Raw genomic sequence first — 27,446 nt, 5'->3', positions numbered from 1 at the left:
ACAAATTTCCACCTATTTCAATAAAGGTTGTCAGCGCGAACGGCGAATGGTAATTGCCAAATGGCAGTTCTACGACCGAAAGGTGTTGATGGGCAGTAATTATTTGTATAAGACTTCTTAATGGCAGCCCTGAAGAAGTCTTATTAAAGACGAAAATTTGGCGGAGTCGAATTCCAGTTTTTGCATTATATTAAATGGATAGTCGTAACTATGTACATTTATCGGAATCCATGGGTTCCTTTCTGTTTGCAACGACAACTTCTTTTGAAATAGGTGTATTTGAGTTGGCGTTTAACTTTTATACCTTCCCCCAGGTGTCGAGTCTCGGTAGCGGCAGTGATCACGTGATGGACGCCATCTCGCAGTGCGAGCAGTACGCGAAGGAGCAGGGAGCTCAGGAGAGGAATGCGCCATGGAGGCTGTTTTTCCGTAAGGAGATCTTCTCCCCCTGGCACGACCCCACCATGGACAAGATCGGCACCAACCTTATTTACCAGCAGGTCATCCGGGGAATCAAGTTCGGCGAGTACAGATGTGATCGGGTAGGCTTGCATGCAATGTTGTTTGTGATCAGGTAACCTTGCATGCAATGTTGCGTCTGGTTTGTGTAAAGTCAATGATTCGCGTGATACGTTTTGTGTGCGACGTCAATTTTATTTGCATGCAATGGCAATGAGAGTTGCATAGTGTTGATTGCATTGTTTTGTACAACTTTACGATATATTGTGTACCTTTTGAAACACCTCTGTGCTGCCTTTGATTCATAGCAATCCTAAATGATAACGATCTAGCCGAGATCGATCTGCTCTTAACGACTTTTTACTGCCTTAAAATGACGAAAGGTTTTACTGTTCCTACGATGACGATTTTTACTGCCTCTATGATGACGACCTAACGGAGACCAAAAAGATTACTGATCTAATTATCAAGGTTTTACTGTCCTTATGATCACGATCTAGCTTTGTTAATAAACAAAGTTTTAATTACTGTTCCTACGATGACGATTTTTACTGCCTCTATGATGACGACCTAACGGAGACCAAAAAGATTACTGGTCTAATTATCAAGGTTTTACTGTCCTTATGATGACGATCTAGGGGAGACCTGAAGGTTTTACTGTCCTTAGGATGACGACCTAGCGGAGACCAAAAAGTTTACTGGTCTAATTATCAAGGTTTTACTGTCCTTAGGATGACGACCTATCGGAGACCAAAAAGTTTACTGGTCTAATTATCAAGGTTTTACTGTCCTTAGGATGACGACCTAGCGGAGACCAAAAAGTTTACTGGTCTAATTATCAAGGTTTTACTGTCCTTAGGATGACGACCTAGCGGAGACCAAAAAGTTTACTGGTCTAATTATCAAGGTTTTACTGTCCTTAGGATGACGACCTAGCGGAGACCAAAAAGTTTACTGGTCTAATTATCAAGGTTTTAATGTCCTTAGGATGACGACCTAGCGGAGACCAAAAAGTTTACTGGTCTAATTATCAAGGTTTTACTGTCCTTAGGATGACGACCTAGCGGAGATCGCGGCCAAGGAGTACTATGTGGAGTACGGACGGGACATGATCCCGGACAGACTGAGTAGCTTGCTGACGTCATACTTACCCGAGGCTCTCCTCCAATCAGGGCGCAGCGCCCACGAATACTGGCACGGCATGATCCTGGCCGCTCACAAACGGGTAAGTATCTGTCACGCAAGCGCTTTGACTTTTGTCACGCAAGCGCTCTGACTTCTGTCACGCAAAGCGCTATGATCTCAGACACATAAAGAGTTTTGGCCTTTGTCTCGCAAGCTCTTTGACTTTTTTTACGCAAGCGCTCTGACTTCTGTCACGCAAAGCGCTATGACCTCAGTCACGCCAAGCTCTTTGACTTTTGTCACGCATGCGCTCTGACTTCTGTCACACAAAGCGCTATGACCTCAGTAACGCAAAGCGTTTTGACTTATATCACGCAAAGCGCCGAGCTGATTAGCCAACGAACGTAAGCTCTTAAGATACAGATGTCGCTGCAAATGTTTAGGAGACTACACCCACTACAAAGCGGTGGTAAATGTAAGGGACATGAGAAATGACCAAATGAGAGCGTGTTTACATGAGCTCGTGTGTTTCGGCACGTATTGCAAACTCTTTATAAATCAATAACTTGACGTAAAGTTTGAACGATCATAACTCGGAATGTGAATGGAATGCAGCCGCGTTCGAGTTTATCAAACCAAGCTGCCGTAAGCGAATATGTAAGAATTGTTAAACAAACCCCAAAATCTTTTGATTATTTAGATATTTTCTTCTTTATAAAGTGATTCTAGGCTGGCGCTTCGTAACGATCATATCCCGAAGTGTATCCGAGGTCAAATTTTCCCAGCAAACCCCGCGGCAAAACTTTATTTTTTTCGACGTGATGACATAGTAGCTACTCGCACATGCGCAGTAGCTACAAAAAATATTGCTTTGACAAATCTTAGACAGATCTGTTACCCCGTCCTCTGTAACCCCGTCCCTTGCTTCACAGGCACACTACACGCTAAGCGGGACGGAGCCGCAGCTCGTCAAGGAAGACCTGGTGACTTACGCTCGCTTCAAGTGGCCGCTGCTCTTTTCACGCTTCTACGAGGCGTACCAATTTTCCGGGCCGAGCTTGCCTAAGAATGACGTCATCATCGCGGTTAACTGGACCGGTGTGTATGTCGTGGACGACCAGGAGCACGTGTTACTAGATCTGCAGTTCCCGGATATTACTAGCGTCACAAGCAGCAAGTGAGTCAATGTAGTGATGAATGCGTGTGACTTATTGGATCTACATATGACTACTCCCCCTCCTTACTTCGAACAACCTGAGTATTGTTAGAGCTTTTGTTAGAGCTGCATTGTCACCAGTTCCGGAGGGCCGACGGAAACCTCAACCGCCAAGAGACAAAAGAATCTATTAGAATCCGCGCTTTTAAACAGGCCATCCGATCTAAATCATCAGTCACATCTTTGAAGAAACTTCCAATAGATATACTGCTTTTACAATTTTGAAATATTTTTCGCGGTTTCCGTTTAAAATCATAGGAGATTCTTACGTGATCGACCGGAAGTAATCTGGTGTCAATAACAGCTTTAATGTTGCCCCTAACAACGTATGATTAATTCCCCCCCCCTCCCCTCCGTGCAACCTGGGGCTGTAACGTTGGTATGTACTTCAGGACGAACCGCTTAGAGGGCTCCAGCTTCACCATCACCACAGTCAAAGGCGACGAGTACACTTTCACTTCCGCTAACTCCGAGGACATCCGGGAGCTTGTGCAGTTTTTCCTGGACGGTCTGAGGTCAAGGTCAAAGTATGTGGTCGCGCTGATGGACTACCAAAGCCCAGGTAACTATGGTAACCAGTCCAGGTAATGATGGTCTGGGCTCTAATTTAGCTATATACATCGTGAGATGTTATCACGTCTATCGAAGACCTATCTTACCATGTTTTTCGTGAGAAAGGTATTCCAAAGTCAGCTTCAGTACTCAAACAAATGTTGAACAAATATTCATGCACTAATGCCTCTTTCAAATGGGCTTAGTATGATTTAAATCCTTTTCTACTCTAAAATCTCATCTGTGCGCATGTAATGATTTATATCCTTTGCAAATGCAGTATTTGTTTGTACAGAGATTAACCACTTATAGCCCTCTAGGCGAGCGCCGCTACACCCTTAGTAATCATCCGTGCTCATGTCGTTTGTACATATGTCCATTTGTGCTATATTTCCTTGCAATCCGCAACTTAGCACATTTACAATTGCCCACTACATAATGCGCGAACAGGCGAGAACACCGCTATACAACCTAACAGTCCTTATCTTTGCACATGTGGACCTACGTAGTACAAATGTCCATTGCCTTTGTACAAGTGTGCCTTGTAAAATCTTACCTGTTTCCCCTAATTCCAGGTGAGAGCTCGTCTTTCCTGAGCTTCAAGAAGGGCGACCTTATTATCCTCGACTCGGACACGGGAGAGACGGTGCTTAATTCCGGCTGGTGCTCCGGGCTGTGCGAGAGGACGGTCAAGAGGGGCGACTTCCCAGCTGAATGCGTCTACGTGTTACCCACCACTACGAAGCCCGGGCCTGAAAGCTTGGTGAGTAATCAATGTTGAAGAGCTCTTGTCGGCCACGACTTTGTTATTGTTTTACCCAATATTGGAAGACAAGTTATCATATCAAGAAAATTTAGCCAAAACTTGTCGTTGTTCCCAGACTCGGTCACTTCCATATAAGGGAACTAATATATTCCTTATTTGGAAAACCTGCATGATTCTTGTCATTTTTAATGCTGCCGTACCGCAGGTGCTTCGCAAACTTTATGAATTGTATTCAAAAGAGAAAAACAGTGACTGTGACCATCTTTAGTCAATGGAGAAAGCCTATGAAAAGAAACTAAAATTGCTCGGTACCAGACCCCTAAAACGACATTGTTTTCTTCATATGTAAAAGAAATTTCAAAGTATCCACCCAAAATTAAAATCGTATGCTTTGTTTACCAAATGCAATCGCGATATTGCTACAGCTCCCAAAATCAGGCGGATTGATGACAAAATGTCGGATGACAGAAACTCTTTAAGATACTTTTCTTGTAAAATCACCGTCTACGAGATATTGATAAACCATTAAACTCTTTGTCAAGGGTTATCGGTGTCGAGAGTAATCGTTGTACGGCGCTGGCATCGCTAGAGTTTGCTCTTCATCGATAGTTGTTTCCAAAGCAATTATCGGTGTTATTACAATGCGCTTGGATAACCTTTTTAATTATGTCGATCACTCCTTTGTTATTGTTCACATTTGAAAATACGGTCAAATTTAAATAAAACTTCCATTGAAGTCTGAAAAAATCATAAGTAATCAGGCCCGTACCCAGGATTTTTTTTTTTTTTTGGGGGGGGGGGGGGGGGGAATGGGGGTGCGAAGTCCGAAAAAGTGGACCTTGGGTACGGGCCTGGTAAAACAATTTGATTGAAAGTCTCTCAGTCACTTAAGCTGATGGAAGTGGATGCTTTGTGCGACTCGGTATTGTGCATGTAAAATGGCGGCATGACCGGCCTCTTTTAATATGATTCCATGAACCTTTCGTATGAGCGCTTTTGCATCACTGACAACATTCTCCCCTCCCCCCCCCCAACTCACTCTCTCTTGCTATCGAATGCAATCGCATCTAACATTAAAATCCGCTTTTGACACCAGATTGCTTTCAGCGACCAGTCTTCGGAGAATTCCGAGAAAATCATCGCGACGACGAAAACCGCTATATACCAGGAAGACCAGGAAACGTTTGAGAAGCCTTGCACTTTGGAGACGTACTCGGTGGATCACTTTATGCCACCACCTAAACGAACCCTGTCCAAGACGCTACAGTCACAGGTCAAGCGGAAGGACAAGAACATACCGTGGGCCTTCACAAAGGTATGGGATTGGGGAGTTGAAGGGAGAAGTAGGGAGGGGAGGATGCGGGAATCAAGGACAAGAACATACCGTGGGCCTTCACAAAGGTATGAGATGAGGGGAGGAGGGTCGAAGGGAGAAGAAGGGAGGGGAGGATAGGTGAATCAAGGACAAGAACATACCGTGGGCCTTCACAAAGGTATGGGATGAGGGGAGGAGGGTCGAAGGGAGAAGAAGGGAGGGGAGGATAGGTGAATCAAGGACAAGAACATACCGTGGGCCTTTACAAAGGTATGGGATTGGGGAGTTGAAGGGAGAAGTAGGGAGGGGAAGATGGGGGAATCAAGGACAAGAACATATCATGGGCCTTCACAAAGGTATGGGATTGGGGGGTCGAAGGGAGAAGAAGAGAGGGGAGAATGGGGGAATCAAGGACAAGAACATATCATGGGCCTTCACAAAGGTATGGGATGGGGGGAGGAGGGTCGAAGGGAGAAGAAGGGAGGGGAGGATAGGAGAATCAAGGACAAGAACATACCGTGGGCCTTCACAAAGGTATGGGATGGGGGGAGGAGGGTCGAAGGGAGAAGAAGGGAGGGGAGGATAGGAGAATCAAGGACAAGAACATACCGTGGGCCTTCACAAAGGTATGGGATGGGGGGAGGAGGGTCGAAGGGAGAAGAAGGGAGGGGAGGATAGGAGAATCAAGGACAAGAACATACCGTGGGCCTTCACAAAGGTATGGGATGAGGGAGGAGGGTAGAAGGGAGAAGAAGGGAGGGGAGGATAGGGGAATCAAGAACAAGGACAAGAACATACCGTGGGCCTTCACAAAGGGAAAGGGATAATTATGGGAAAGGGGCGTGGCCATGATTACGGCTCAACATGGGCGTGGTTTTGTCTAGGACCCCATCAAGCAGCCCCTGCTCAAGAGACTGGCTGGACAAGAGGAACTGGCACAGAAAGCTTGTCAGGTCTTTTTGGATATCCTTTAAAATATTATTGTTGCTCTTGTTGTTGTTGTTATTATTGTTTGCACTTGTTTGAATCATTTTAGGAAACATTTTTATGCTTCTTAGGGGAAGGAACGGGTCTTGATAGAAAGAGGGGGCCTATTGGAAAGGGGGGGGGGGGGGCTATTGGACAGGGAAACGGCTTAAAAGAGTTGGGGGCCTATCAAACCATCATATCGTCTTACAGCTTACATTTAACCATGTGACCATGTTATTATCTTGTATATTTGTTAGACTCATTTGGTCTTAAACGTTTCTCAAAATTTTCGCTGACTTGCAGTAAATTTTTTGCTATAATTAGAAAAACTAAAAAAGTATTATATTAATCAGCCAGTGGCATTGTTTTGATCCTTGACTTTCGTTACCCATCATGAAGTACATGGGGGACTATCCGTCCAAACGATCAAGGCAGGCCACGGACTTGACAGATGCGATATTCGAACCCGCCCTGCTTCATGTAAGTGCCACATACAACCTCTTTAAGAAGGGCAGGTCTTCCACAACCCACACATATTGCTTTTAACTAAGCACATCTGATAGCCCTCTAAAAGGCGGGCAGGTCTTCCGCCCCTCACATATTACTTTACCTAAGCATATCACAGGTCTCTCCCTTACCTATTTACCCTGTTCACGTGAGTACCTTTAAAACGGGCACCTCTTCCGTTACTCACATAACAAATTATTCCTTTATAATTCTCCTTGCCCCCCCCCCCCCTGGAAACCAATGAACACCTTTCTTTGTGTTGCACAGTGAGAAGTTTATTCGAATAAATGGCATAGAGAAAGTGTAGGGAATACAAACTCCATTCCTATGAATAACTACTCGACCCTAAAGGATGGGTGTGATGGGAAAACAAAACTCACTCACTCACTTGGGGACGTGGGAATACAGAACGGAGGTTTATCATGGTTGATGATCGTCTTGTTACAGGAGCCCCTTCGAGATGAAGTGTACTGCCAACTGATTAAACAAATCACGGAAAACAGATTGCCGTAAGTACCCCAGTGATACGTAATTACTTTTTACCTACTACTTACTAGGTAAATGCCACCATTTATAGCTTTTACCTTACCTTTAACTTCTATATAACGGCTAGAAAGTCTGTTCATTCGATGGAAGCACCGTTTTCCAAGAAATAGAATTGATAATGGTTGACACAACTGAAAACTTTTGCTCTTGCATTTGTTGTAAAACACCCCCCGAGGGTGTCCGCTTTAGAGAGGTACAACTGTGATAACATAGCGATGTAAGGTCCGAGGGTGGTCCAGAGGGTGCCCGCTTTATGGAGGTACCTCTCTAGTAACATATTGATGTATGTCTCGAGGGTGGTCGCAAGGGTGCCCGCTGTATGGAGGCATCACTAAAGCAGCCCCTTCACATCTGCAAATGGAAACCTTGTAAGGTCATTCCTTTTGATCTTCCCTTTGCTTATTCTGTATTAAGGTCGAGTTTTGATCGTGGCTGGGAGCTCTTGTGGCTGTGTACTGGCATCTTCGCTTGCAGCGCTGTCCTCCTGCGAGAAGTCAATCAAATTTTCCGCTCTTGGGTATCCCGTCAGCCCCTTGGGCATGACTGCTTGGCGCGCCTGCAGAAAACCATCCGCGTAGGACAGCGGAAGTACCCTCCGCACATTGTCGAGGTTGAAGCAATCCAGGTATGATTTGTTCATTTTGACTTTCTTTATAATTCTTTAAAATCCTTAAAAAAAAGAATGGTTTCCCGCAAAAGGTAAAGAATATTTTTTCCCTCTTTTACGGTAAATGCTCGTTTTAGCGCCCTGAGCTTTTATTTATTTGTTTTGAGTTGCGAGGGAGGCGATAATTAGAAGCGGGGCGCAATTTGTTATGGATCAGTAAGAGATTCTAGAAATACGAACCGCTCCAATAAATTGTTCAGTACATCTCTTTCAAAATGTTTGATAATGAAAGGAGAAAGTTCTGGTTGCTAAAAGCTTTGCATTTAATCATCCTTTGTGTTACTTATTAGATGAGGGCGCTTATTCCATTGTGCGCCTTGGGTGTGGAGGGAGCTATTGGAATGTGCTGTAACGAGAATTTACTGTTGTACATGTGATGTCATTTGGTTATATTTTTAGCATCAAACTACGCAGATTTTCCACAAAGTCTACTTCCCAGACGACAGTGACCAGGTTAGAAAAGTGTGAAGACGTGCCCGTATTTTAGAGGATTGCGTGATATACTTCGTAAAGTAATGTGTGTGAGCATCGGAAGGCGTGTCCGTATTATAAAGGGTTGTGTGATTTACTTTGTAGAGTACTGTGTGTGAGGACCGTAAGGCTTGTCCGTATTTTAGAGGATTGTGTGATATACTTCGTGAAGTAGCGTGTTTGTGAAAATGTGCCCGTTTACAAAGGGTTGTGTGGTGTAATGTCTGTGTCATTTGTGCACACGTTCTTTACAGTGACCATTATCTACTTTGTCGTGTTATTAGGCTTTCGAGGTGGACTCGGGGACCAAGGCAAAGGAGTTCTGTAACATTATCGCGCAGAGGCTGGGCCTCAAGTCTGCGGAGGGATTCAGTCTCTTTGTCAAAATCACAGATAAAGGTGCTGAAGTCAAACATGCCAAGGTCACCTTTAGTCTCAAGCGTCTTTCTTCAGTTGTTTTATCAGGCGGCCAGTTTGTTAGAGTGGTCGTTCGGTTGGATCTGACGAAGGGCTAATGCTTGAAACGTTAGCGTAGACCACTCGATTTCCCTGATTTCACCACGCCTACACAGACCACCTACTTATTCTACAGCTTGTTTGTAAAACAATTATTTTTTTCTTAATTTCCAGTGATCAGTGTACCGGAGGGGGATTTCTTTTTTGATTTCGTCAGACATTTGACTGAGTGGTTAAAGAAAGCGGGACCAACCAAGGATGGTAAGCTATTGTGAAAAAGAAAAGTCCTTCCATCTTAAAAGATCTTTAGAACTCCAACCTAACATACCAATTGCCTCAAACCCACCCTACTCCTCAACAGGTCGAATTCCAAATCTGACTTACCAAGTGTCTCAACCCTACCCTTCCCTCCCACAGGTCGAACTACCAACCTGACTTACCAAGTGTTTCAACCCTACCCTTCCCTCCCACAGGTCGAACTACCAACCTGACTTACCAGGTGTCTCAACCCTCCCATTCCCTCCCACAGGTCGAACTCCCAATCTGACTTACCAAGTGTTTCAACCCTACCCTTCCCTCCTATAGGTCGGACTCCCAACCTGACTTATCAGGTGTTTTTCATGAAGAAGCTGTGGACGAACACTGTGGTAGGCAAAGACCCTGCTGCAGACTGCATCTTCCATTATCACCAGGTAGGAACAAAATATTACATACAGGCTTGAGGCGAGTCGATCATCCAATATCTGACAAGTTGGTCAGCTATCTCCCAATTAAGATCTATTAATCCAAAAAAATACAAATCTACAAATAATGGATATCATGTAATGTTCCGAAAACAGACCACAGGCGTGTGGTGTATGTTGACCAGAAATTACTATTGTTATTGAATAAATTTCCTTTCAACTTTGTGGGTGGGTAGGAAGCGTTTTGCGTGGATTACAGGCCTTAATGTTTTACTGTATTTGTATGGCAGGAACTCCCTAAGTATCTTCGTGGTTATCACAAGTGCATCAAGGAAGAGGCGGCCCAACTAGCGGCGTTAATCTACAGAGTCAAATTCGGCGAAGACAAGTCACAGTTCCAGAACATTCCGTAAGTAGCACTGAAAGAACAAAAGATAGCTGAGCCTTTCAAGGATCTGAGCCAAAGTCATGGCCATTGATCTGTATTTAGCTTGAAAAAGACCACAGTAGCTGCGGGGGTTTTAGGTTGAAGGATACTTTAGATTCACTGTTTAAGCCCCCTTGGCTCTCATTCGGGAATAAAGCCTTTGTCCACAAGACCGGTTCAGTAGTAGGAGCTGTTTAATGCTCCAAATCTCATCCCACCCAAATTTGTTATTTTACTTTAACGGTTTTGTTTCCAGGCGAATGGTTAAGGAGCTCATCCCACATGATCTTGTCAAACAGATGTCTCCTGACGAATGGAAACGGGTGAGTAGATGGCTTTACTTGACTGGATGATGTTTTCCACTAGTCGTATTTGATTCGTAGACTCTTTTCTTATCATGTCAGTGCGATTCTGAGTGTTTGGTAATTTTCCCAGGCGATAGTCGCGCAATTTAACAAACACCCCGGCAGGACAAAGAGCGAAGCAAAGATCTCGTTCCTGAAGATAATATACAGATGGCCTACGTTCGGCTCTGCATTCTTCGAAGTCAAGGTAACCAATAATAAGCCATTATTCCCGAAACTTGCCCGAAAATTATGTCTGACCGATCGTGCACAAGAAATCGCCGCAACTTCGCTGACTCTAAACTTGATCAATCAGGTTGGATAAATGACCGGTGATCTTTGCAGTGATTCTAGACTTGATCGATCACGATAGAAACTGTAAACGGTAGACACAAGAACCGTCAACCCATCATTCAATTATATTTGTTTCTGTTTGTTTACAGCAAGGGACCGAGCCAAACTTCCCCGATAATTTACTGATAGCTATCAATAAGAGCGGCGTGAACCTGATCAACCCACAGACCAAGGTACGCACTGCTATAAGTAACACTTAGATTTCCTTGATACTTGAATAGCACCCCCTCCCCCCTCCCCCCTCCCTCCTCCGCCAATCATTGGAAGGGGGAGGCTGGAGTCAAGAATCATAGGTTGTCCTTTATGGGCCCTCTGGTGCTGGTTCCTTTATTGTAATGGTGCATTCCTATACCCGTTTGTCTGGTTACTTCTGGTTACTAAAACTTGATATTTTGACCCTGGGGAGGGGTTTCTTCGTAGTAATGGTACTATACAGGCAAGGTTGAAACCATTCGATACACCTAAATTGGGGTTGTGATATTTCAGGAAATTCTCGCGACGTACCCGTTCACGAAGATCTCTAACTGGAGTAGCGGTAATACGTACTTCCACATGACGATAGGAAGCCTGGTCAAGGGAAGCAAACTTCTATGCGAAACTTCTCTGGTGAGTTTAGGTATTGTTGCCATAAGTCCCTCCCCTCTCCCCCTGTCTGACCTCTGTCACGCTCAAGCACATGGCGTGACAGAGGTCACAGCGCCCCTTTGGGAGGAGGCTACTTTTGTTTTAGTTCGTAATTTGAAGCGGCAATAGCACGAGTTTACTTACAGTAAACAAAAGTACTTCCACAGGACGATAGGCAGGCTGGTCAAGGGAAGCAAACTTCTAGGCGAAACCTCTGTTGGGTTTAAATATTGTTGCCATAGCGTGACAGAGGTCACAGCGCCTCTTTGGGAGGAGGCTACTTTTGTTTTAGTTCATAATTTAGAGCGGCAATGGCACGAGTTTACCTACAGTGGGCCGACGGGAACCTCAACCGGCAAAAGACAAGATAATTTATTAGAATCCGCACTATTTAACAGGGCATCCACTCTAGATTATCGGTCATACTCTCCGAGAAGCTTCCAATAGACGCACTTATAAAACTTTGGAATATTTTTCGCGTTTTCCGTTAAAAAGTCATTTGAGATTGTTACGTTATTTTCCGGAAGTAAACTGGTTCGATTAACGCCAATTCATTTGAAAACTCGTCCTAAAATGAGTTATTTTAAAAAGGGCAATTGTAGGGAACCCAGCAAACTTAATAAACAATATGCGCTCTCTGATGTGACCACCCTGTCACGTGATCACGTAGGTGCACAAACCAAACTTAGTACAAGAAATCATCTGGGCAAGATTAATGAATAGGCTTATTCGGACACAAATCACTTATTGATTTATTTGAAACTTTGCTATTTAAACCACTTTTCGTGCGGTATTGATGCAAAGAGCAATGAATTTTACTTAGTCTACCCATATCTTCGGTTGTGTCTGTGTGCTTTACGCCCAACTTGTGAACCTACACAACCAAGCGACACAGACGCCTCTTTCCCTCCTCCTCCTTGGCCGCCAAAATGGGGGTCATTTCCTGTTGAAGGATCGTCGTTTTTCATATGATACCTATAACTCTGTACCCCACCCCAAACCTTCCTTAGCAAATCCCTGGTACGCGCCTGTGACGGGGCCAAAAACCAAACAACTAAGTTTAGTTCAGCCTTTGAAGTTCGCCGCCTTTCGTAATCAGTCTCTCTATAAACTATGAAAATACAGGATACAATAACCCTCATCCTTTCTAACATTCTGCTTGTCGACTAATCACTCTCTTGCATTTGCAGGGATACAAAATGGATGATCTCCTGACTTCTTACATATCCCTGATGCTGACGAATATGAACAAACAGCGCAAAGCGCCCGCCCTTAGAGCGGTCAAAAAGTGACGTCACGCATTCACCAATCGCTACAGTCCAGCTCCACCATCCCTCATAATGATGAGGTAGTCTCTTCATAGGAATACCTCAGAATGAAGTCATTGTGAAATTGAATGGTTACGAAGTGACGACAACATGTCTAATTATTTATAATTTGTAAACGTTATTTAAAGACGAACTCGCATTGAAGTGGGAATTCTTCGTGTGGTGTTGTTTCACCTGCAGCGCCGCTTTTCTAGAGCGCGATTGGCAAAATTCATGATTCATTCATGTCTGAGTGTGGTCGTAAGGTGTGCATTGGTTTTGGTGACTTAGGACGTGTGCTATCTGTGAAATAAGTTTCTTGTTTTACTTCGAGCAGTGCATTGTCACCTGGTCTACAGGTTAATAGTTGTGGTACATCATGAACTCACATCGTTTGTGTCTAGACATAAACGTGGTCCCTAGATACAGCTTGTGTATGGCTCACTGTGAAGGTGGTCCCTAGGTACAGCTTGTGTGGTGCAGCGGGTTAATGCATGGCTCACTGTGAAGGTGGTCCCTAGGTACAGCTTGTGTGGTGCATTTGGTTGGTAAATGCCTCACTCTGCTGTGGTCCCTAGGTACAGCTTGTGTATGCCTCACTTTGCTGTGGTCCCTAGGTACAGCTTGTGTGGTGCAGTGTGTTGGTGCATGGTTCACTGTGCTGTGGTACCAAGATACAGCTTGTGTGGTGCAGTGTGTTGGTGCATGACTTACTGTGCAAGTGGTCCCTAGGTACAGCTTGTGTATGCCTCACTTTGCTGTGGTCCCTAATTACAGCTTGTGTGGTGCATCTTGTTAGTGCATGGCTCACTGTGCTGTGGTCCATAGGTACATCGTGTTAGTGCATGACTCACTGTGCAAATGGTCCCTACTGGTGTAACCTGTACGGCGAAGTGAGATTTTTGACGCTGTGTTCTATGATATTTACAACGCGAAATTGCTTCTATAGGTGTAACATATTGCATTTATCCAATTAATCTGACCTTAATTTAGGCTTTTAGTAGATATACTCATTACATTATTAATGTGTTTTTAGCCAGGATGCCCAAAGAACGAAGTAGCAGCTGTTAGTATTTTAATAACTTTGCGCATGGTATAAATATGGTATTTATTATAACTATTTAAGCAATAAGCAAATGAATTACATAAAAGCATCAAGACAGCTATTGATTTGGTTTCTATTTTGGTTGTTATATGTTTTAAAGAATCCAATTCCTAGAAATATTTCTAAGATGAATTCACGCTAAGGTGTCACATAACAGTAATAGAATTGCATCCATTTTATAATCACTGTTTTCCAAGAAGTATTTAATTAAAATGTAGTTAGATATTAGTTGTAAAGAACTGAGTAAAGTTGTGTAAAATCTATAACAGCTAGTATTAAGCACAGAGTACCAATAAATGAATTTCCATGAAAACTGTCTGATTTCTTGGAATGTTATTAGATATTTACATATCATGTGCTTCATGTGTGGCTCAGGCAAAACGCCGGAAGACTTGGCGTTTCGTTTGGTCACTGGCGTCTGCTTGCGTTTAAGTCAACTCTCGCCTAAAAGACACCTCGTTATTACAGACACCTCGTTATTACAGACACCTCGTAGCTCGTATGCCTGATGAACGGCTTCCTAAGAAACTTCTGTTTGGTGAGCTTCAGCACGGAAAACGCTGCAAAGGTGGCCAGAAGAAGAGATTTAAAGACACCCTAAAACTCTCGCTGAAAGCATTCAACATCGATCACACCTCGTGGGAGCTTCTGGCACAAAACCGTCAAGGTTGGCGCCGTGTCATTCGCAACGGTGCTGCGGCATGCGAGGCAAATTGGACAGCTGCCGCAGAGGAGCGTAGAGCCGCCAGAAAGTCTCAAGATCCCAAAGCTGCAACAATACCATGCCCTCAGTGCCCCAGGCTTTTCCGTGCACAGATTGGCCTTATTAGCCATCTGCGCACCCACAAGCGTCCTTAGTCCCGCTCAGGATGACGGTGAAAATGTAAAATTTGAACACGATGGTCCTCGTCGTAGCGACGGACAAACAACAACAACGGACACCTCGTTATTACAGACACCTCGTTATTACAGACACCTCGTTATTACAGACACCTCGTTATTACGGACACCTCGTTTACACGGGGGTCGTGTGTAGCAGCTCTCAAAAGATTTCACCTGATGGGATTGATACACCACAGACAAAACAATGGGAAACAAAACAATAGAACGGGAATACAATAGAACAATGAGGTAATCCAGCCAATCCTGTTAGGCCTTATAAGCGGGCTGCTACATGACTGTTTCACGGACACCCTGCTATTACGGGCACCCCGCTTTTTCGGGCACCGCTATAACGGGCACCCTACTATTACGGACACCCAGCTATTACGGACACCTCGTTATTACGGACACCCCGCTATAACGGGCACCCTAGTATTACGGACACCCAGCTATTACGGACACCTCGTTATTACGGACACCCCGCTATTACGGGCACCCCACTATTACGGAAACCTCGTTATTACGGACACCTCGTTTTAACGGACACCCCGTTATTACGGACACCTTGAGATTATGAACACCCCGTTATTACGGAAAATCAATCCCGGTAACAACTCGTCGCTGTTTGTAATAACGAGAGTTAGTTGTACACAGGGTGCCCAAATCTAGCAAGAGTTACCCGACCACAGGGTGCCCAATTCTAGCAAGAGTTGGCTGTACACAGGATGTCCAAATCTAGCAAGAGTTGCCTGTACACAGGGTGCCCAAATCTAGCAAGATTGGCTGTACACAGGGTGCCCAAATCTAGCAAGAGTTAACCGCGCAGAGGGTGCCCAAATCTAGTAAGAGTTGGCTGCACACGAGTGCTCAAATCTAGCAAGAGTTGGCTGTACACAGGGTGCCCAAATCTAGCAAGAATTGACTGCACACAGAGTGACAAAATATCGTTTTATTTTGTCCGTTTCGTCTTGCATTATCATATGTTTTGCTTTTGCTGGGTGCTATTCTAAATTTTTTTGCTTGTTGCTAGTCCCACCCTTTTATCAGAATGTATTTTAACATCAGTGTCACGACTCTATTTCAATGTTTTCTGTGTTGGTTCCCACTTTTTCAAGAGATATCTCGGAGTCTTTTTTGACCCCCTTCTGTGGGCAAAAGGGATGCACTACTGCCAAAGACAGCCTTTGCCTTCCACGCGAAATAACACCCTCTGTTGGCTCCCTGGAATTCTCGCTCAAGGGCGAGTCATGCAAGTCTGGCTCTCGACAACTCAGTCTGCGGAAGCAACAGTGTATTTTATGATACATGACCCGCTTGAATTGTCTCATCAGGCTTGTGTACAGTAGCGGGTTGATAGCGTGAGAGAGGTATAGAAGACAGTAGGATAAGATGTAAGCCGCCTTGTCCTGATGGCCGGTGATGGAGTACACTAGGCGCATAAAGACCCAAGGAAGACACGTGACCGTGAAACTCGCGATCAGAAGCACCGCGACTTTGGTGAGGCGCATTTCCTTGTCGACTTTAGCCTGTCCCAGCGCTTGCACCATGTGGGTGTTGTGAACACGGAAACTCGTGCGGACCTTGACGAATGAATAGAGCATGACGGTTAGGATGGAGAGAATGACAGCTGTACCAACTCCATTCAGCACCTGAAAGAGACGGCAGGGAGATGGAGGCAAGCCAGTCATTTCTTGGGTTTGTATTACAGGGGCAGAGGCCATTCTCTTTTATACTTCCTTGTAAAAATGCGGCTCTAAAGTGTGTGAAAGGGTGGGGTTGAGTAGGCGTCTCTCCTTTGGTTCTCTGGCTTCTATCGATCAAATCTTAACGGAATTTTATTAGTTAACGCGATATGATCGGAATCGTCTAAATGCTATTCTTGCAGGTCTTTCTGTTACGCGGCGTCGCACGGCTGCTAACAGGTTTTTTGGCACACGACCGTGCGCGTAATCGCTCGTAATCTCTCTTTTTGTACTACAGGTTGCGTAGGGGGTAGGTAGGGTGAGCGCGCATCCCTTTGGCCGCCTAAAAATGGATCATGTCTAATTGAGGGAGCGTCAAAAGCATCCTTTTTCCATTTTAATACCTGACTACGCAACCTCCTCAGCACAATGCATGAGTTTGTCAGTTAATTGGACAACCCTCTCTACTTTTTTTGCTTCTTCAATTTATCATCATGATAAATTGCATCAATTAAATGGTACGATACCCTTATAATAATAAGCCCAAGCGCATCCTTTAACTTCCACCTATTACACATAATTGTCATGTGGACAGACCTACCTCACCGGCGATGAAGTGTGGCGAGTCATCATGAAGTATTAGCCAGTGGGTGGGGATAATGACAACAAGAACCGCCGCTATGAGTCCCGCGCCGAGGGATACACCCCACAACACGATAGATACCCTTTTCATCCTGGGTACCGTGACGCGACGGTGAAACGGGTTCACAATCGCGTCATACCTATCCACAGATAGCAACAGATGACACAGGCAGACCGGGAACCCTGTGGTCACCGTCAAGACAAAGTGCGCGTCGCTGAGACTTTCCAAGAAGTTGTTTTGAAAGTCGACGTAGAACGTGACAAACATGATGGGCAGGTTGACCAAGCAGCCAAGGATGTCTGCGATCGCGAGGTTGAGAAGGATGTGATTCGTCGCGGAGCTCCGCACTGTTCGACTGCGTACCACGGAGCACACTAAAAGGTTACCGATAAGTCCGACGAAGAAGATAAATACGAGGAAGATACAGCCAAAGACACGAATTTCAAGGGACATCGCAGCTTTGCGCACAAAGAGCTCGTCGACTCTTGCCTGATTACTCGATTCCGAGTTTGAATGTGGCTTCCGGGTCCGTCAAAAAGTATAATACTCCACACTTGTGTTAACCACACAGACATAAATCATAGAGTCCACGTTTACCGTTCGGGATTGTGAATGGAACCAATCCGTCTCAATCTGCCATCACGAAGAAGAGAGCATTGTTCATCAAGCCGTCGCTAATCGCTTCTTTTTTTAATTTACAAGTGAAACAGTATGTCATTCGCGTGCTTTAGTCAATATTCTACTCTCTATCTGTATTTGCAGCCCTTCTTTGCACTTTCACCTGATCTATTAATTCTCCACGCTTCAGGATCAGTAGATTCAAATCCTCAAAGCATCCTTTGTAATTGAAAAATGGTTAGACAAAACCAAACCCTTTCATCAGTCCACTGTAAAAAAAAAAAAAAAATTCAATTAGCTTTAACTTCGAGGCGGTCAGTTTCAACTTAAATTGCCAATTATTTGATTTCTCATTTTTTTTGCCCAATAAATAATTGTAGCTCCGGGACAACAGAAGGATTGAATACGATATTTATCACTTATAAAGATAAATTGATACTTTAAAAGCCTCATAAAAATGAATATTGCGGATTTCAATAGGATTATTTCCTGTCAGATTACGTGATGCTATTAAATTTCGTTTAAAACTTCGCGTTATTTTTAAACGAAGTTGTTTTTAACAATGCAATCTGCGCTCTCCCTTAGTATTTCAATGTCTCCAAACAAAAAGTCGAGTATACACTTATTATTTAAATAATTTTCGCCATAAAAAAATAGAACAAAGTTTGACCAATAGTAATGTTTTCTTTTGGGCCTCGTTACAAACTTAATTTAGACTCACTGAATGTTCAAGATTCAAGACTTGTTTTCCCAAAGCAGTGGTGTTTGGCATTCGTGATTTTCCATTTTCTCATAGTCAACCTAATCGAAATAATTGTAACAGGTCGAGGGCTAAGCGGATGGGGTTTTATAGGCTTTAGAGCGTCAACTTTTGTATACGGGTCTTACAGTAATAACCTTTATCTAATGTATGTATCTGTACCCGCCAGCTGTATACTTTTACTTTATTTTTTTTTACAAAGTAGAGTTCTCCTATACAAAAGTAGTTCTAAAGCAAAGTCATTTGCTTAAATGATACAATTGGTATACTTCGGGTTTTTCAATGACCAATTTTTGAATAAGAACCCTTACGATGCCTCCCCCCCCCCCCCCCCCCCCCCCTCACCCTTTCCAATTCCCCGGTCTATAAATCATCATTATCAGTCGGCGAATTAAATCTTTGATAAAATGATTTCTTGATCAGTTATATAGTCAATATGCTATTTTTTCAAATGAAAACACAAAAATTCCCCCCCTTTCCCCTACAAAGTTGAGGATTAAGGTCGCAGGTGTCAGACTACAACATTGAAAGGGGGAAGGGGTACAAAGGAGTTATACTAGAAATATGAGGTGAACCATGTAAAGCGTTTTCAACTGAAAAAATTATCAACATTCAATTTGCTGGTTGTCCGAAAATCGGATTTTTAATAATAGCCATTAAACAAATTTGGGTAATAGCGAATACGCGGGCATATATCAATATTTTACGGTGTGAATCGGGCCTACCAATCAAGAAAATCGCTTAAAAACAAAAGTCTCAATTCCAACAGTGTATCGGATCACGAAAGAAAATTTCACATTTAAGAAAAAAGCAAAAAAAAAATGAAAGAACATTTTGAAGAACAGCGGCAGACAAAAGCTGGCCGCGATAAGAGAAGTACTTTCAAAAGATCGAAAACCTGAGGGAAGAGAAGGGAGGCGTTACAACTAAATGACTTACTATGTAAGTTGCAAAGATTAGCACGGAGTCTATTCACGTCAAACCTGTCCAAAAATCATTATGGTTGCAAATGCATGTCAACAAAAAAATCATTTCCTAATCCTGTACTATTTGACATGTCGCTCATCTATAACCGGATCTTGGTGACTTCCTGAGGGTGAAGATCCTAGAATAATCTGTAGTAATAAACCCCCTGTTCTTAAATGCTATCTCTCCCTTTTTTTTCTTTTTTTTTTGTCTTGAGGATGCATTGTATAAAAGAAGGCCAATCACGCCACCATTTTACGCTCCCGCACAATACCAATCCATTTCCATCCGGTTTATTCCAGATAGTATGAGACGTCAATTCAAATTATTGTTACTTAAATATCGGACTTGGATTGTGGATGCATTTTTTTTATATTTTCAAATGTAGTTAAGTATTGCCTTGAGCAACTCTTAAGTTGCAGCCAATTCTGCTTCTATAAACTTGCTTTGAGGATGGGTTATTGTTAGTTTAAAGGGCTTTCTCCACTTTTTTAGTATTTTCAAATCATTTTGAAAAACATTTTTTTTTTCAAGAATCCCGATTTCGATTCATTTTTTAATAATCTGAAAAACACTTTTTACAGAATTCAATCCAAAATGTGTAGTTCCAGAAAATATCCATCCCCCCCTCCCCCCATTGAAGGGGTCGGAAGTATGACCCCCACACCTCTGGAATTTTCAACCCCCTGGAAAAAAATATATACAGTAACTGTTAAGGAAAAAGGGCACTTTACTCCCCCTCCCCTCTGGAAATTCCTGGGCGATTAAACCCCCCATCCTCCCGGAATTTCCAATCCCCTCAATGGGAGGGGGGGGGGGGGGGAGGGGGTATGGATATTTTCTGGAACTACACAATGTTGTAATAGATTCCCAAAATCAGCCAGTGAAGGCTTTCTTGTACTTAAAGTTTTTCTCTGGTTAGCAAAATGATAGTCGACAAAGACTATTGTTAGCATGTATGCTTTGGTGGTGATTCTATCGCCGCGAGCGATGTGGCCGCCATCTTAGATTTTTTTCTTCTTCCAAATCCAAGATGGCGGCACAATTGCTCGAGGCTGGTTTTCCAATGTTTATTTAATTGCAAAATGATAAGGCAGCCATGGAAAAAACACTTGATTTCAGATGGCCAAAAAGACATTCTGTGAACACACATATTTTTTGTGATAAATTGTTATTGTGCAAAAAAAGTTAAGAAGATGATAAAATGCATCCTAGCAAACATACCTGTTAAATCAGTGTTGGGCTGAAGATCAGGGGCGGATCCAAGATTTCAAAATGGGGGGTGAATAATGGCCGGCTAGACGGCCTATAACTGATCTAGTGCTTTTTGATAGGTTGCTACGAAGATCTTACAATTTTTCACGCTGAATTGAATTTGTCGCGTCAGCAAAGTCGAGCTGGCGAAGAAGAATGGACAGTACCTCCCGTCCCTCAGACATTTATTTTCTTCAAACAAAGTGACTTTTCGATTTTTTTTGCTCAAAAAGGGGGGGTGGATATACCCCCAATCCACCCCACCCCCTCCTGTATCCGCCCCTGGCAGATAATGACTGTTCAAGAACGTTGTCCTTAGCAAAGCACTTGGTCAAATGCAAACAGAAAAACCCTCGTCAAAAGTCCTAGTGGTGGTGGGAAAATTCCCACGTGTTTGGTACTTTTTATAGGTGACGGATTGCACATTAAATTTGTCCGCTCAAATTTTTACTGTTTATCAGCAAATCAGCGTCCAGTATGCTTCAGCCAATCAGAATGCAGTTTTGCTATACGGAATTACCTTTTCAAATGTTTATTTATAATTAAAGAGATTGCAGCCATGGAAAAACACTCGATTCTAGATTTTTCGTGAGAACATTTACACATTTTTTTTATTTTTCATAAGGATACATTGATTTAGAAAAGGAATTAATCAACGAACAAAGTAAAGGTGAGGTCTCGTGGGGTTACTTACTTCTGTTTCAGCATAAATATCATCTCTTATTTCCCCCTTTGTTTTTCGCAGTAACTTGATTTCTCTAAGGACGTGTACAGTAGGCAAGAGACAGCGGGTTTTAAATATTTGTACTACTAATATTTAGCCATTGCCTTGTAATCATGTATGGCTCAAACTCTAGCGTTTCCTAATGTGCTTTTATGATTGTTTGCTTTGCACGGACCATTTAGTCATTTCCCGTCTATTTTGATGATGCAGCTAAACAGAATTCTATTTTGGGTAGTAATTGAATTTATCGCCAATTAGGTTGGCCAGACGACATGGGGTGAAATGCTGGAAAAAGAACCTTGAAGAGTACAGTGATTACAAAAATTCTCACTAAAAGGGCCCTCTATATAAACATATTTTTAATGGCTTGGTGTTAAAAAGGTGAAAAATGAAAAAAAACTATAGCAATCAATTGCCTAAGCCAGGCCATCCAAGGTCGGGAAAAGAGAAGGGGATTGGGTGCATAGATACGATGTGGGAAAAGGAAAGTATTTGACGATCTTTCAACAAGCGCCGAAGAACAACTCAACTTGTGAAACATTTTTTTATAAATTTCAGTCCTTGCATTTTCACATAATCATAAGCTTAAATAGATATAACATAGTGGTCACATGAGCTAGTAGTTTCAGATAGAAGAATCGCTGCAGCCGTTCTGATGGTATCTCAACTCGACCATGCGACCTGGTTCACGCGCGCGCTCTGCTTCGGTGAAAAGGCGGGAAAAAGCTAAAGTACATACACCTGTACATACATACGCAGGACACAAATTATACACGTCACACAAACAATTTTTTTTTTTTTTTTGGTAAAGATAAGAACCGTGCCTGAAGCTTTGCTTTAGTATTAAAAAACGATGAATGTTTCTTATGAAAAAGTACTATAATTCCATTCATTATAGTCAAATTCGTTGTTGCGCGACCTCCCAGAATCGAAAATTCCTTTCTTCGTTTGGGAATAGCGCGTAGTAAAAAAAAAAAAACAAACAATAAAAAACAAACAAACCGCCCTCAAAGCTTGTGTCTGACTACGCGCTATTCCCAAACGAGACAAGGATTTTGGATTCGACGAGGTCGCCAACAACGAATTTGGCTGTAATTCTATTCCAGGTTATTACATCAGGGCTGTGGGTTTTCATTATGAAACAATAAAAAAGTGTAGTGAAACAAGATACACACACAAGCAAAACAATATCCGGCGAACCTTCCCTAGATAACGGAAATCAACCTTTTTGAAATCGTTTTTGTTTACACTATAATGTACCCAAAGCAATGAATACAGTCATTTAGAAATAAAAAGTTTTTTTTTCAGATGTGTTCTTTTATCCTGTTGTTGTTTCATTTGTAATTTAAAAACCTAGTTTCAACTTCTCTTTCCACCCTCAATTTTTCAATAAATAGGGAATAGCCTTGCTTTTAAAAGAAATAAATTCTTTTTCTAAAAAAATGATATCAGTTCGACTTTTAATTAAAAGAAAATGAAAAGAAAACGCAAAACTGATTGGTATACTCGAGTATTTGATAACAGAGGCGCAGAGATCGTTTAAGACTTTTTGTCTGCCTCTACTCTATGGTCAAATTTGATGCAATTTGTGTAGGCTACCAGGCAAGGTGTGGTTTACAAGAAAAACAATAAACAGAAACAAAACCCGAAAAATAATGTAAGTAATTGATTTAATTAAAACCTAGCATTGCACCTGCAGAATACCTTTTTTAATATACAGTTTTCTACTTGTTTATCTTTTTATTTCACCGAAAAGACTATACAATTTGCGTCAAGATGATACAATTCGCGCCAAGACGGTACTATGGCGCGAATAGCCAAGCTGGTACCCTTGTACACATTTTTGGGAATCATCCAAAAATAAAACACAACAAAAAATACAAAATTTGCATCTTAAAAAGGATACATCTTGACCTGTGAACACTTTTGGTAATATGTCCTTAAAATATATATAATTTTTTTGCTCCTGTACGTTTTTTTATCAGCTTAACCTAGAAAGAGAAATACTCAAGTGTGACTCGTTTTTAACGCAATAAATTTTTGCACTAATTGCCCTAGTACTCATCACTCTCAAACACCAAAACTAAAGAAAAAGAAAACAACCTAACCCTAGCCCTTAAAAAAAGAGCCTATTATTTAGCACACATTTTAAGCCAAAAAGATTAACAAGTATATTTACCGTGTAGACTTAAAAACATTTCCAAAACATTTCGTTTCTGTAAAACAGCAGTATTCTTGTCTTCAGCGTTTGAAAAATATGACAGAAGCATCAGCTTATGTGATAGACAAGACTTACTTGTAAGAAAAAACGACTTTTGTTGTTTGCCGCGACGAGAAAGACTATCCGGCTATTATGTACGTCGACTTTAATTGATAAATCCACTCCTGCCATTTACTTCGAATTGATTAACATCTATTACCTTTATATGACTGTAGCTATATGTAGATATGTAATTATACTCAAATTAACGGCTGATTATTTTTTAAATATATTTACATTTACATTTACAAAATGATGCTTTAGACGACAGCATAAAGTCGGTGTCTTGGTTGCGGTCAAATTTAATTTTCATTAATTTTTCATCGAAAAAAGTACTACCATTAACCATAGTGAAGCTGGCAGGCAACTCAGCAGGCAACTCGGTGAAGTTAGCAGGCAACTCAAATGTGTTGATTTGTGTAATATCTCGGCAGGTATTTGGCCGATTGTCACGAAATTTTGACACGATTGTACAAAAAGTACTACAAACATATTCATGCATGTATGATATCAAATATTATTAATCACGTGACTGTGTGACGTTGAATGTTCCAGCAGGCAAGTCGTTACATCACAATTGTCTCAATATCTACGTCCCATTTTCACCGATAGTCATCAAACTTTAACCTAAGTGTACAAATGTAATAACGAAGACAACACCGTATTAGTTATTCTCATGACGTCATCAATCACGTGACCGTGGGAAAAAACATTTTCTCGAGTTCCTATTGAGAAAACATTACGAAACTTTCGAAATATGACAAATAGCACATGGGATTTTACAATCATGAACTTTTAAAATATGACGCCATCAATCACGTGACCGTGGGAAAAAAAGTCGATATCTAGAGTTCTGACTGAAATAACAGTGCAAAACTTTCGAAATACGACAAATTATGTATGTCGTTATTAAAGCCTAACTTTTTTGGAATGTTTTCGTGATTTACTTTTATACAAACATATAGCAGGCAACTTGACAGTACAGCAGGTAACTCGTGATACACTGGGAATATCGTATTCGTCGTTATTAAAGCTTCACTTTTTTGGCATTTGTAAGTGATTAACTCGAATAGAAACATATACTGGAAATATCGTATTCGTCGTTGTTAAATGTTCACTTTTGGCACTTGCACGTGATTTACACATCTTAACCTGCACTGTAATTCCTACCGTTTCTCTGCCGTATCTACGCGTATTATTTTCGCTCGATATGGGCCATCGCTTAAGCTCATCGATTATCAGTCACTAACCTAGAGCGCGAATCCTAACAAACTCTCTCTCTACACGACACAATATAAAAACCCATACTCAAGGAGCCAACTGCCCAATACTTATATAACCACTATCTATCTTCTATTTGCCATCATTGATTTGTCCCCTGCACGCTTTCAGATATTATTCCTCACCGGTCTTGTTATTGACTTGATTTTTCACAAGCTCACATTACACTCACAGGAAATTATCAACAGGTAATTATCACCCTCGTTCAAAGGTCAAATACACTGTTCTGCCCTAACTCCAAGCCCGTTTTCTACATTTCATTTATAGCCACAACTCTTAACTAACATCCCCAATGCAATACACCATATATAATAGCCATAATTGCACACTTTAACCCACGCACTAACGTCTATCACCATACATTTTATAACCCCACACAGCCGCCTCGGTACGAATACCAGATTTAAATGTTCACTTTTTGGCATTTGTACGTAATTTACTCGAACAAAAACATATAACAGGAAACTCGACAGTACAGCAGGTAACTCGTTATACACTGGGAATATTGTATTCGTTGTTGTTACAGCTTCACTTTTTGGCATTTATACGTGATTTACTTTAATAAAAACATATAGCAGGCAACTCAATAGTACAGCAGCTAACTCGTTATGCGCTGGGAATATCGTATTCGTCGTCATTCAAGCTTCACTTTTTTGGAATTTGTACGTGATTTACTTTAATAAAAACATATAGCAGGCAACTCGACAGTACAGCAGGTAACTCGTTATGCGCTGGGAATATCGTATTCGTCGTTGTTAAATGTTCACTTTTTGGTATTTATACGTGATTTACTTTAATAAAAACATATAGCAGGCAACTCGACAGTACAGCAGGTAACTCGTTATGCGCTGGGAATATCGTATTCGTCGTCATTCAAGCTTCACTTTTTTGGAATTTGTACGTGATTTACTTTAATAAAAACATATAGCAGGCAACTTGACAGTACAGCAGGTAACTCGTTATGCACTGGTAATATTGTATTCTCCGTTGTTTAAGCTTCACTTTTTAGGCAGTTGTAAGTGATTTACTCTTATAAAAACATATAGCAGGCAACTCGACAGTACAGCAGGTAACTCGTTATGCGCTGGGAATATCGTATTCGTCGTCATTCAAGCTTCACTTTTTTGGAATTTGTACGTGATTTACTTTAATAAAAACATATAGCAGGCAACTCGACAGTACAGCAGGTAACTCGTTATGCGCTGGGAATATCGTATTCGTCGTTGTTAAATGTTCACTTTTTGGTATTTATACGTGATTTACTTTAATAAAAACATATAGCAGGCAACTCGACAGTACAGCAGGTAACTCGTTATGCGCTGGGAATATCGTATTCGTCGTCATTCAAGCTTCACTTTTTTGGAATTTGTACGTGATTTACTTTAATAAAAACATATAGCAGGCAACTCGACAGTACAGCAGGTAACTCGTTATGCACTGGGAATATCGTATTCGTCGTTATTGAAGCTTCACTTTTTCGTATTTGTACATGATTTACTTTAATAAAAACATATAGCAGGCAACTCGACAGTACAGCAGGTAAGTTGTTATGCACTGGGAATATCGTATTCGTCGTCATTCAAGCTTCACTTTTTTGGAATTTGTACGTGATTTACTTTAATAAAAACATATAGCAGGCAACTCGACAGTACAGCAGGTAACTTTAATAACGACATACATAATTTGTCGTATTTCGAAAGTTTTGCACTGTTATTTCAGTCAGAACTCTAGATATCGACTTTTTTTCCCACGGTCACGTGATTGATGACGTCATATTTTAAAAGTTCATGATTGTAAAATCCCATGTGCTATTTGTCATATTTCGAAAGTTTCGTAATGTTTTCTCAATAGGAACTCGAGAAAATGTTTTTTCCCACGGTCACGTGATTGATGACGTCATGAGAATAACTAATACGGCGTTGTCTTCGTTATTACATTTGTACACTTAGGTTAAAGTTTGATGACTATCGGTAAAAAGGGGACGTAGATATCGCGACAATTGTGATGTAACGACTTGCCTGCTGGAACGTTCAACGTCACACAGTCACGTGATTAATAATATTTGATATCATACATGCATGAATATGTTTGTTGTACTTTTTGTACAATCGTGTCAAAATTTCGTGACAATCGGCCATATACCTGCCGAGATATTACACAAATTATCACATTTGAGTTGCCTGCTAACTTCACCGAGTTGCCTGCTGAGTTGCCTGCCAGCTTCACTATGGTCTACCATTATATTTTTAATATTACGTTTTACAGAGGTGGCATGAATTCATATAAAAAAGTGAGCGTTTAAAACCAAACAGTTGCTTTAAGGGCAAAATTATTATCGTGATAAACAGTGATTATTCGTTATTCGTAGGATAGGGAATATTTATCCTTTCATGATCCGAATACGAGACCGGACGGGACGGGACGGCCTCGTGGAATAAGGTGTTGAAGAAGCGGATATCACTTTGAAATTCTACAAACAAGTT

General features: G+C 41.8%; 2 protein-coding genes and 1 long non-coding RNA gene across 4 annotated transcripts in view; 1 reads left to right on the top strand and 2 right to left on the bottom strand.

The window, feature by feature from the left end:
- Positions 1-14,206, top strand: part of LOC5507094 (unconventional myosin-VIIa) — a 38,720-nt gene extending 24,514 nt beyond the window's left edge. Inside the window, exons 34-53 of the mRNA XM_048732152.1 lie at positions 315-542; positions 1,511-1,684; positions 2,517-2,761; positions 3,193-3,362; positions 3,928-4,115; positions 5,215-5,433; positions 6,318-6,396; positions 6,791-6,882; positions 7,357-7,418; positions 7,870-8,080; positions 8,522-8,575; positions 8,878-8,992; positions 9,224-9,310; positions 9,635-9,741; positions 10,023-10,141; positions 10,416-10,482; positions 10,595-10,711; positions 10,947-11,030; positions 11,344-11,463; positions 12,672-14,206. Of these exons, the coding sequence (XP_048588109.1) occupies positions 315-542; positions 1,511-1,684; positions 2,517-2,761; positions 3,193-3,362; positions 3,928-4,115; positions 5,215-5,433; positions 6,318-6,396; positions 6,791-6,882; positions 7,357-7,418; positions 7,870-8,080; positions 8,522-8,575; positions 8,878-8,992; positions 9,224-9,310; positions 9,635-9,741; positions 10,023-10,141; positions 10,416-10,482; positions 10,595-10,711; positions 10,947-11,030; positions 11,344-11,463; positions 12,672-12,773 (2,640 nt within the window). The 3' untranslated portion in view covers positions 12,774-14,206. The remainder of the gene's footprint in view (positions 1-314; positions 543-1,510; positions 1,685-2,516; positions 2,762-3,192; positions 3,363-3,927; positions 4,116-5,214; positions 5,434-6,317; positions 6,397-6,790; positions 6,883-7,356; positions 7,419-7,869; positions 8,081-8,521; positions 8,576-8,877; positions 8,993-9,223; positions 9,311-9,634; positions 9,742-10,022; positions 10,142-10,415; positions 10,483-10,594; positions 10,712-10,946; positions 11,031-11,343; positions 11,464-12,671) is intronic.
- Positions 13,883-15,210, bottom strand: LOC125572163. Its single transcript, XR_007313631.1, has 2 exons — positions 14,836-15,210; positions 13,883-14,382 (listed from the first exon to the last, which is right to left on the bottom strand). It is a non-coding gene; the product is annotated as an uncharacterized LOC125572163 (long non-coding RNA).
- A 49-nt stretch (positions 15,211-15,259) lies between these two features.
- LOC5507093 (neuromedin-U receptor 2) lies at positions 15,260-23,792 on the bottom strand. 2 transcript variants are annotated; one of them, XM_048732155.1, is made up of 3 exons: positions 23,719-23,792; positions 17,059-17,987; positions 15,260-16,424 (listed from the first exon to the last, which is right to left on the bottom strand). In XM_048732155.1, exons 2-3 carry the CDS (start codon positions 17,551-17,553, stop codon positions 15,843-15,845), a joined length of 1,077 nt encoding a protein of 358 aa, XP_048588112.1. In that variant the 5' UTR covers positions 17,554-17,987; positions 23,719-23,792; the 3' UTR covers positions 15,260-15,842. The 2 variants fall into 2 exon arrangements, with proteins under 2 accessions (XP_048588112.1, XP_001627742.2); XM_001627692.3 differs by lacking the exon at positions 23,719-23,792 and having other exon boundaries at positions 17,059-18,801.
- Positions 23,793-27,446: the final 3,654 nt, after the last annotated feature.

Source organism: Nematostella vectensis, chromosome 9 (assembly GCF_932526225.1).
Source record: "Nematostella vectensis chromosome 9, jaNemVect1.1, whole genome shotgun sequence".
Taxonomy (NCBI): domain Eukaryota; kingdom Metazoa; phylum Cnidaria; class Anthozoa; order Actiniaria; family Edwardsiidae; genus Nematostella; species Nematostella vectensis.
The sequence above is the reverse complement of the archived record's forward strand: the minus strand, read 5'-3'. Positions and strand labels throughout refer to the sequence as shown.

What these genes read in the sequence shown, in the direction of transcription:
- LOC5507093 (XM_048732155.1), bottom strand. Translation starts at nt 17,553, where the DNA reads ATGTCCCTTGAAATTCGTGTCTTTGGCTGTATCTTCCTCGTATTTATC. An exon ending in CACACTTCATCGCCGGTGAG is followed by an intron (nt 16,425 to 17,058) that starts GTAGGTCTGTCC and finishes CGTCTCTTTCAG; the next exon opens with GTGCTGAATGGAGTTGGTAC.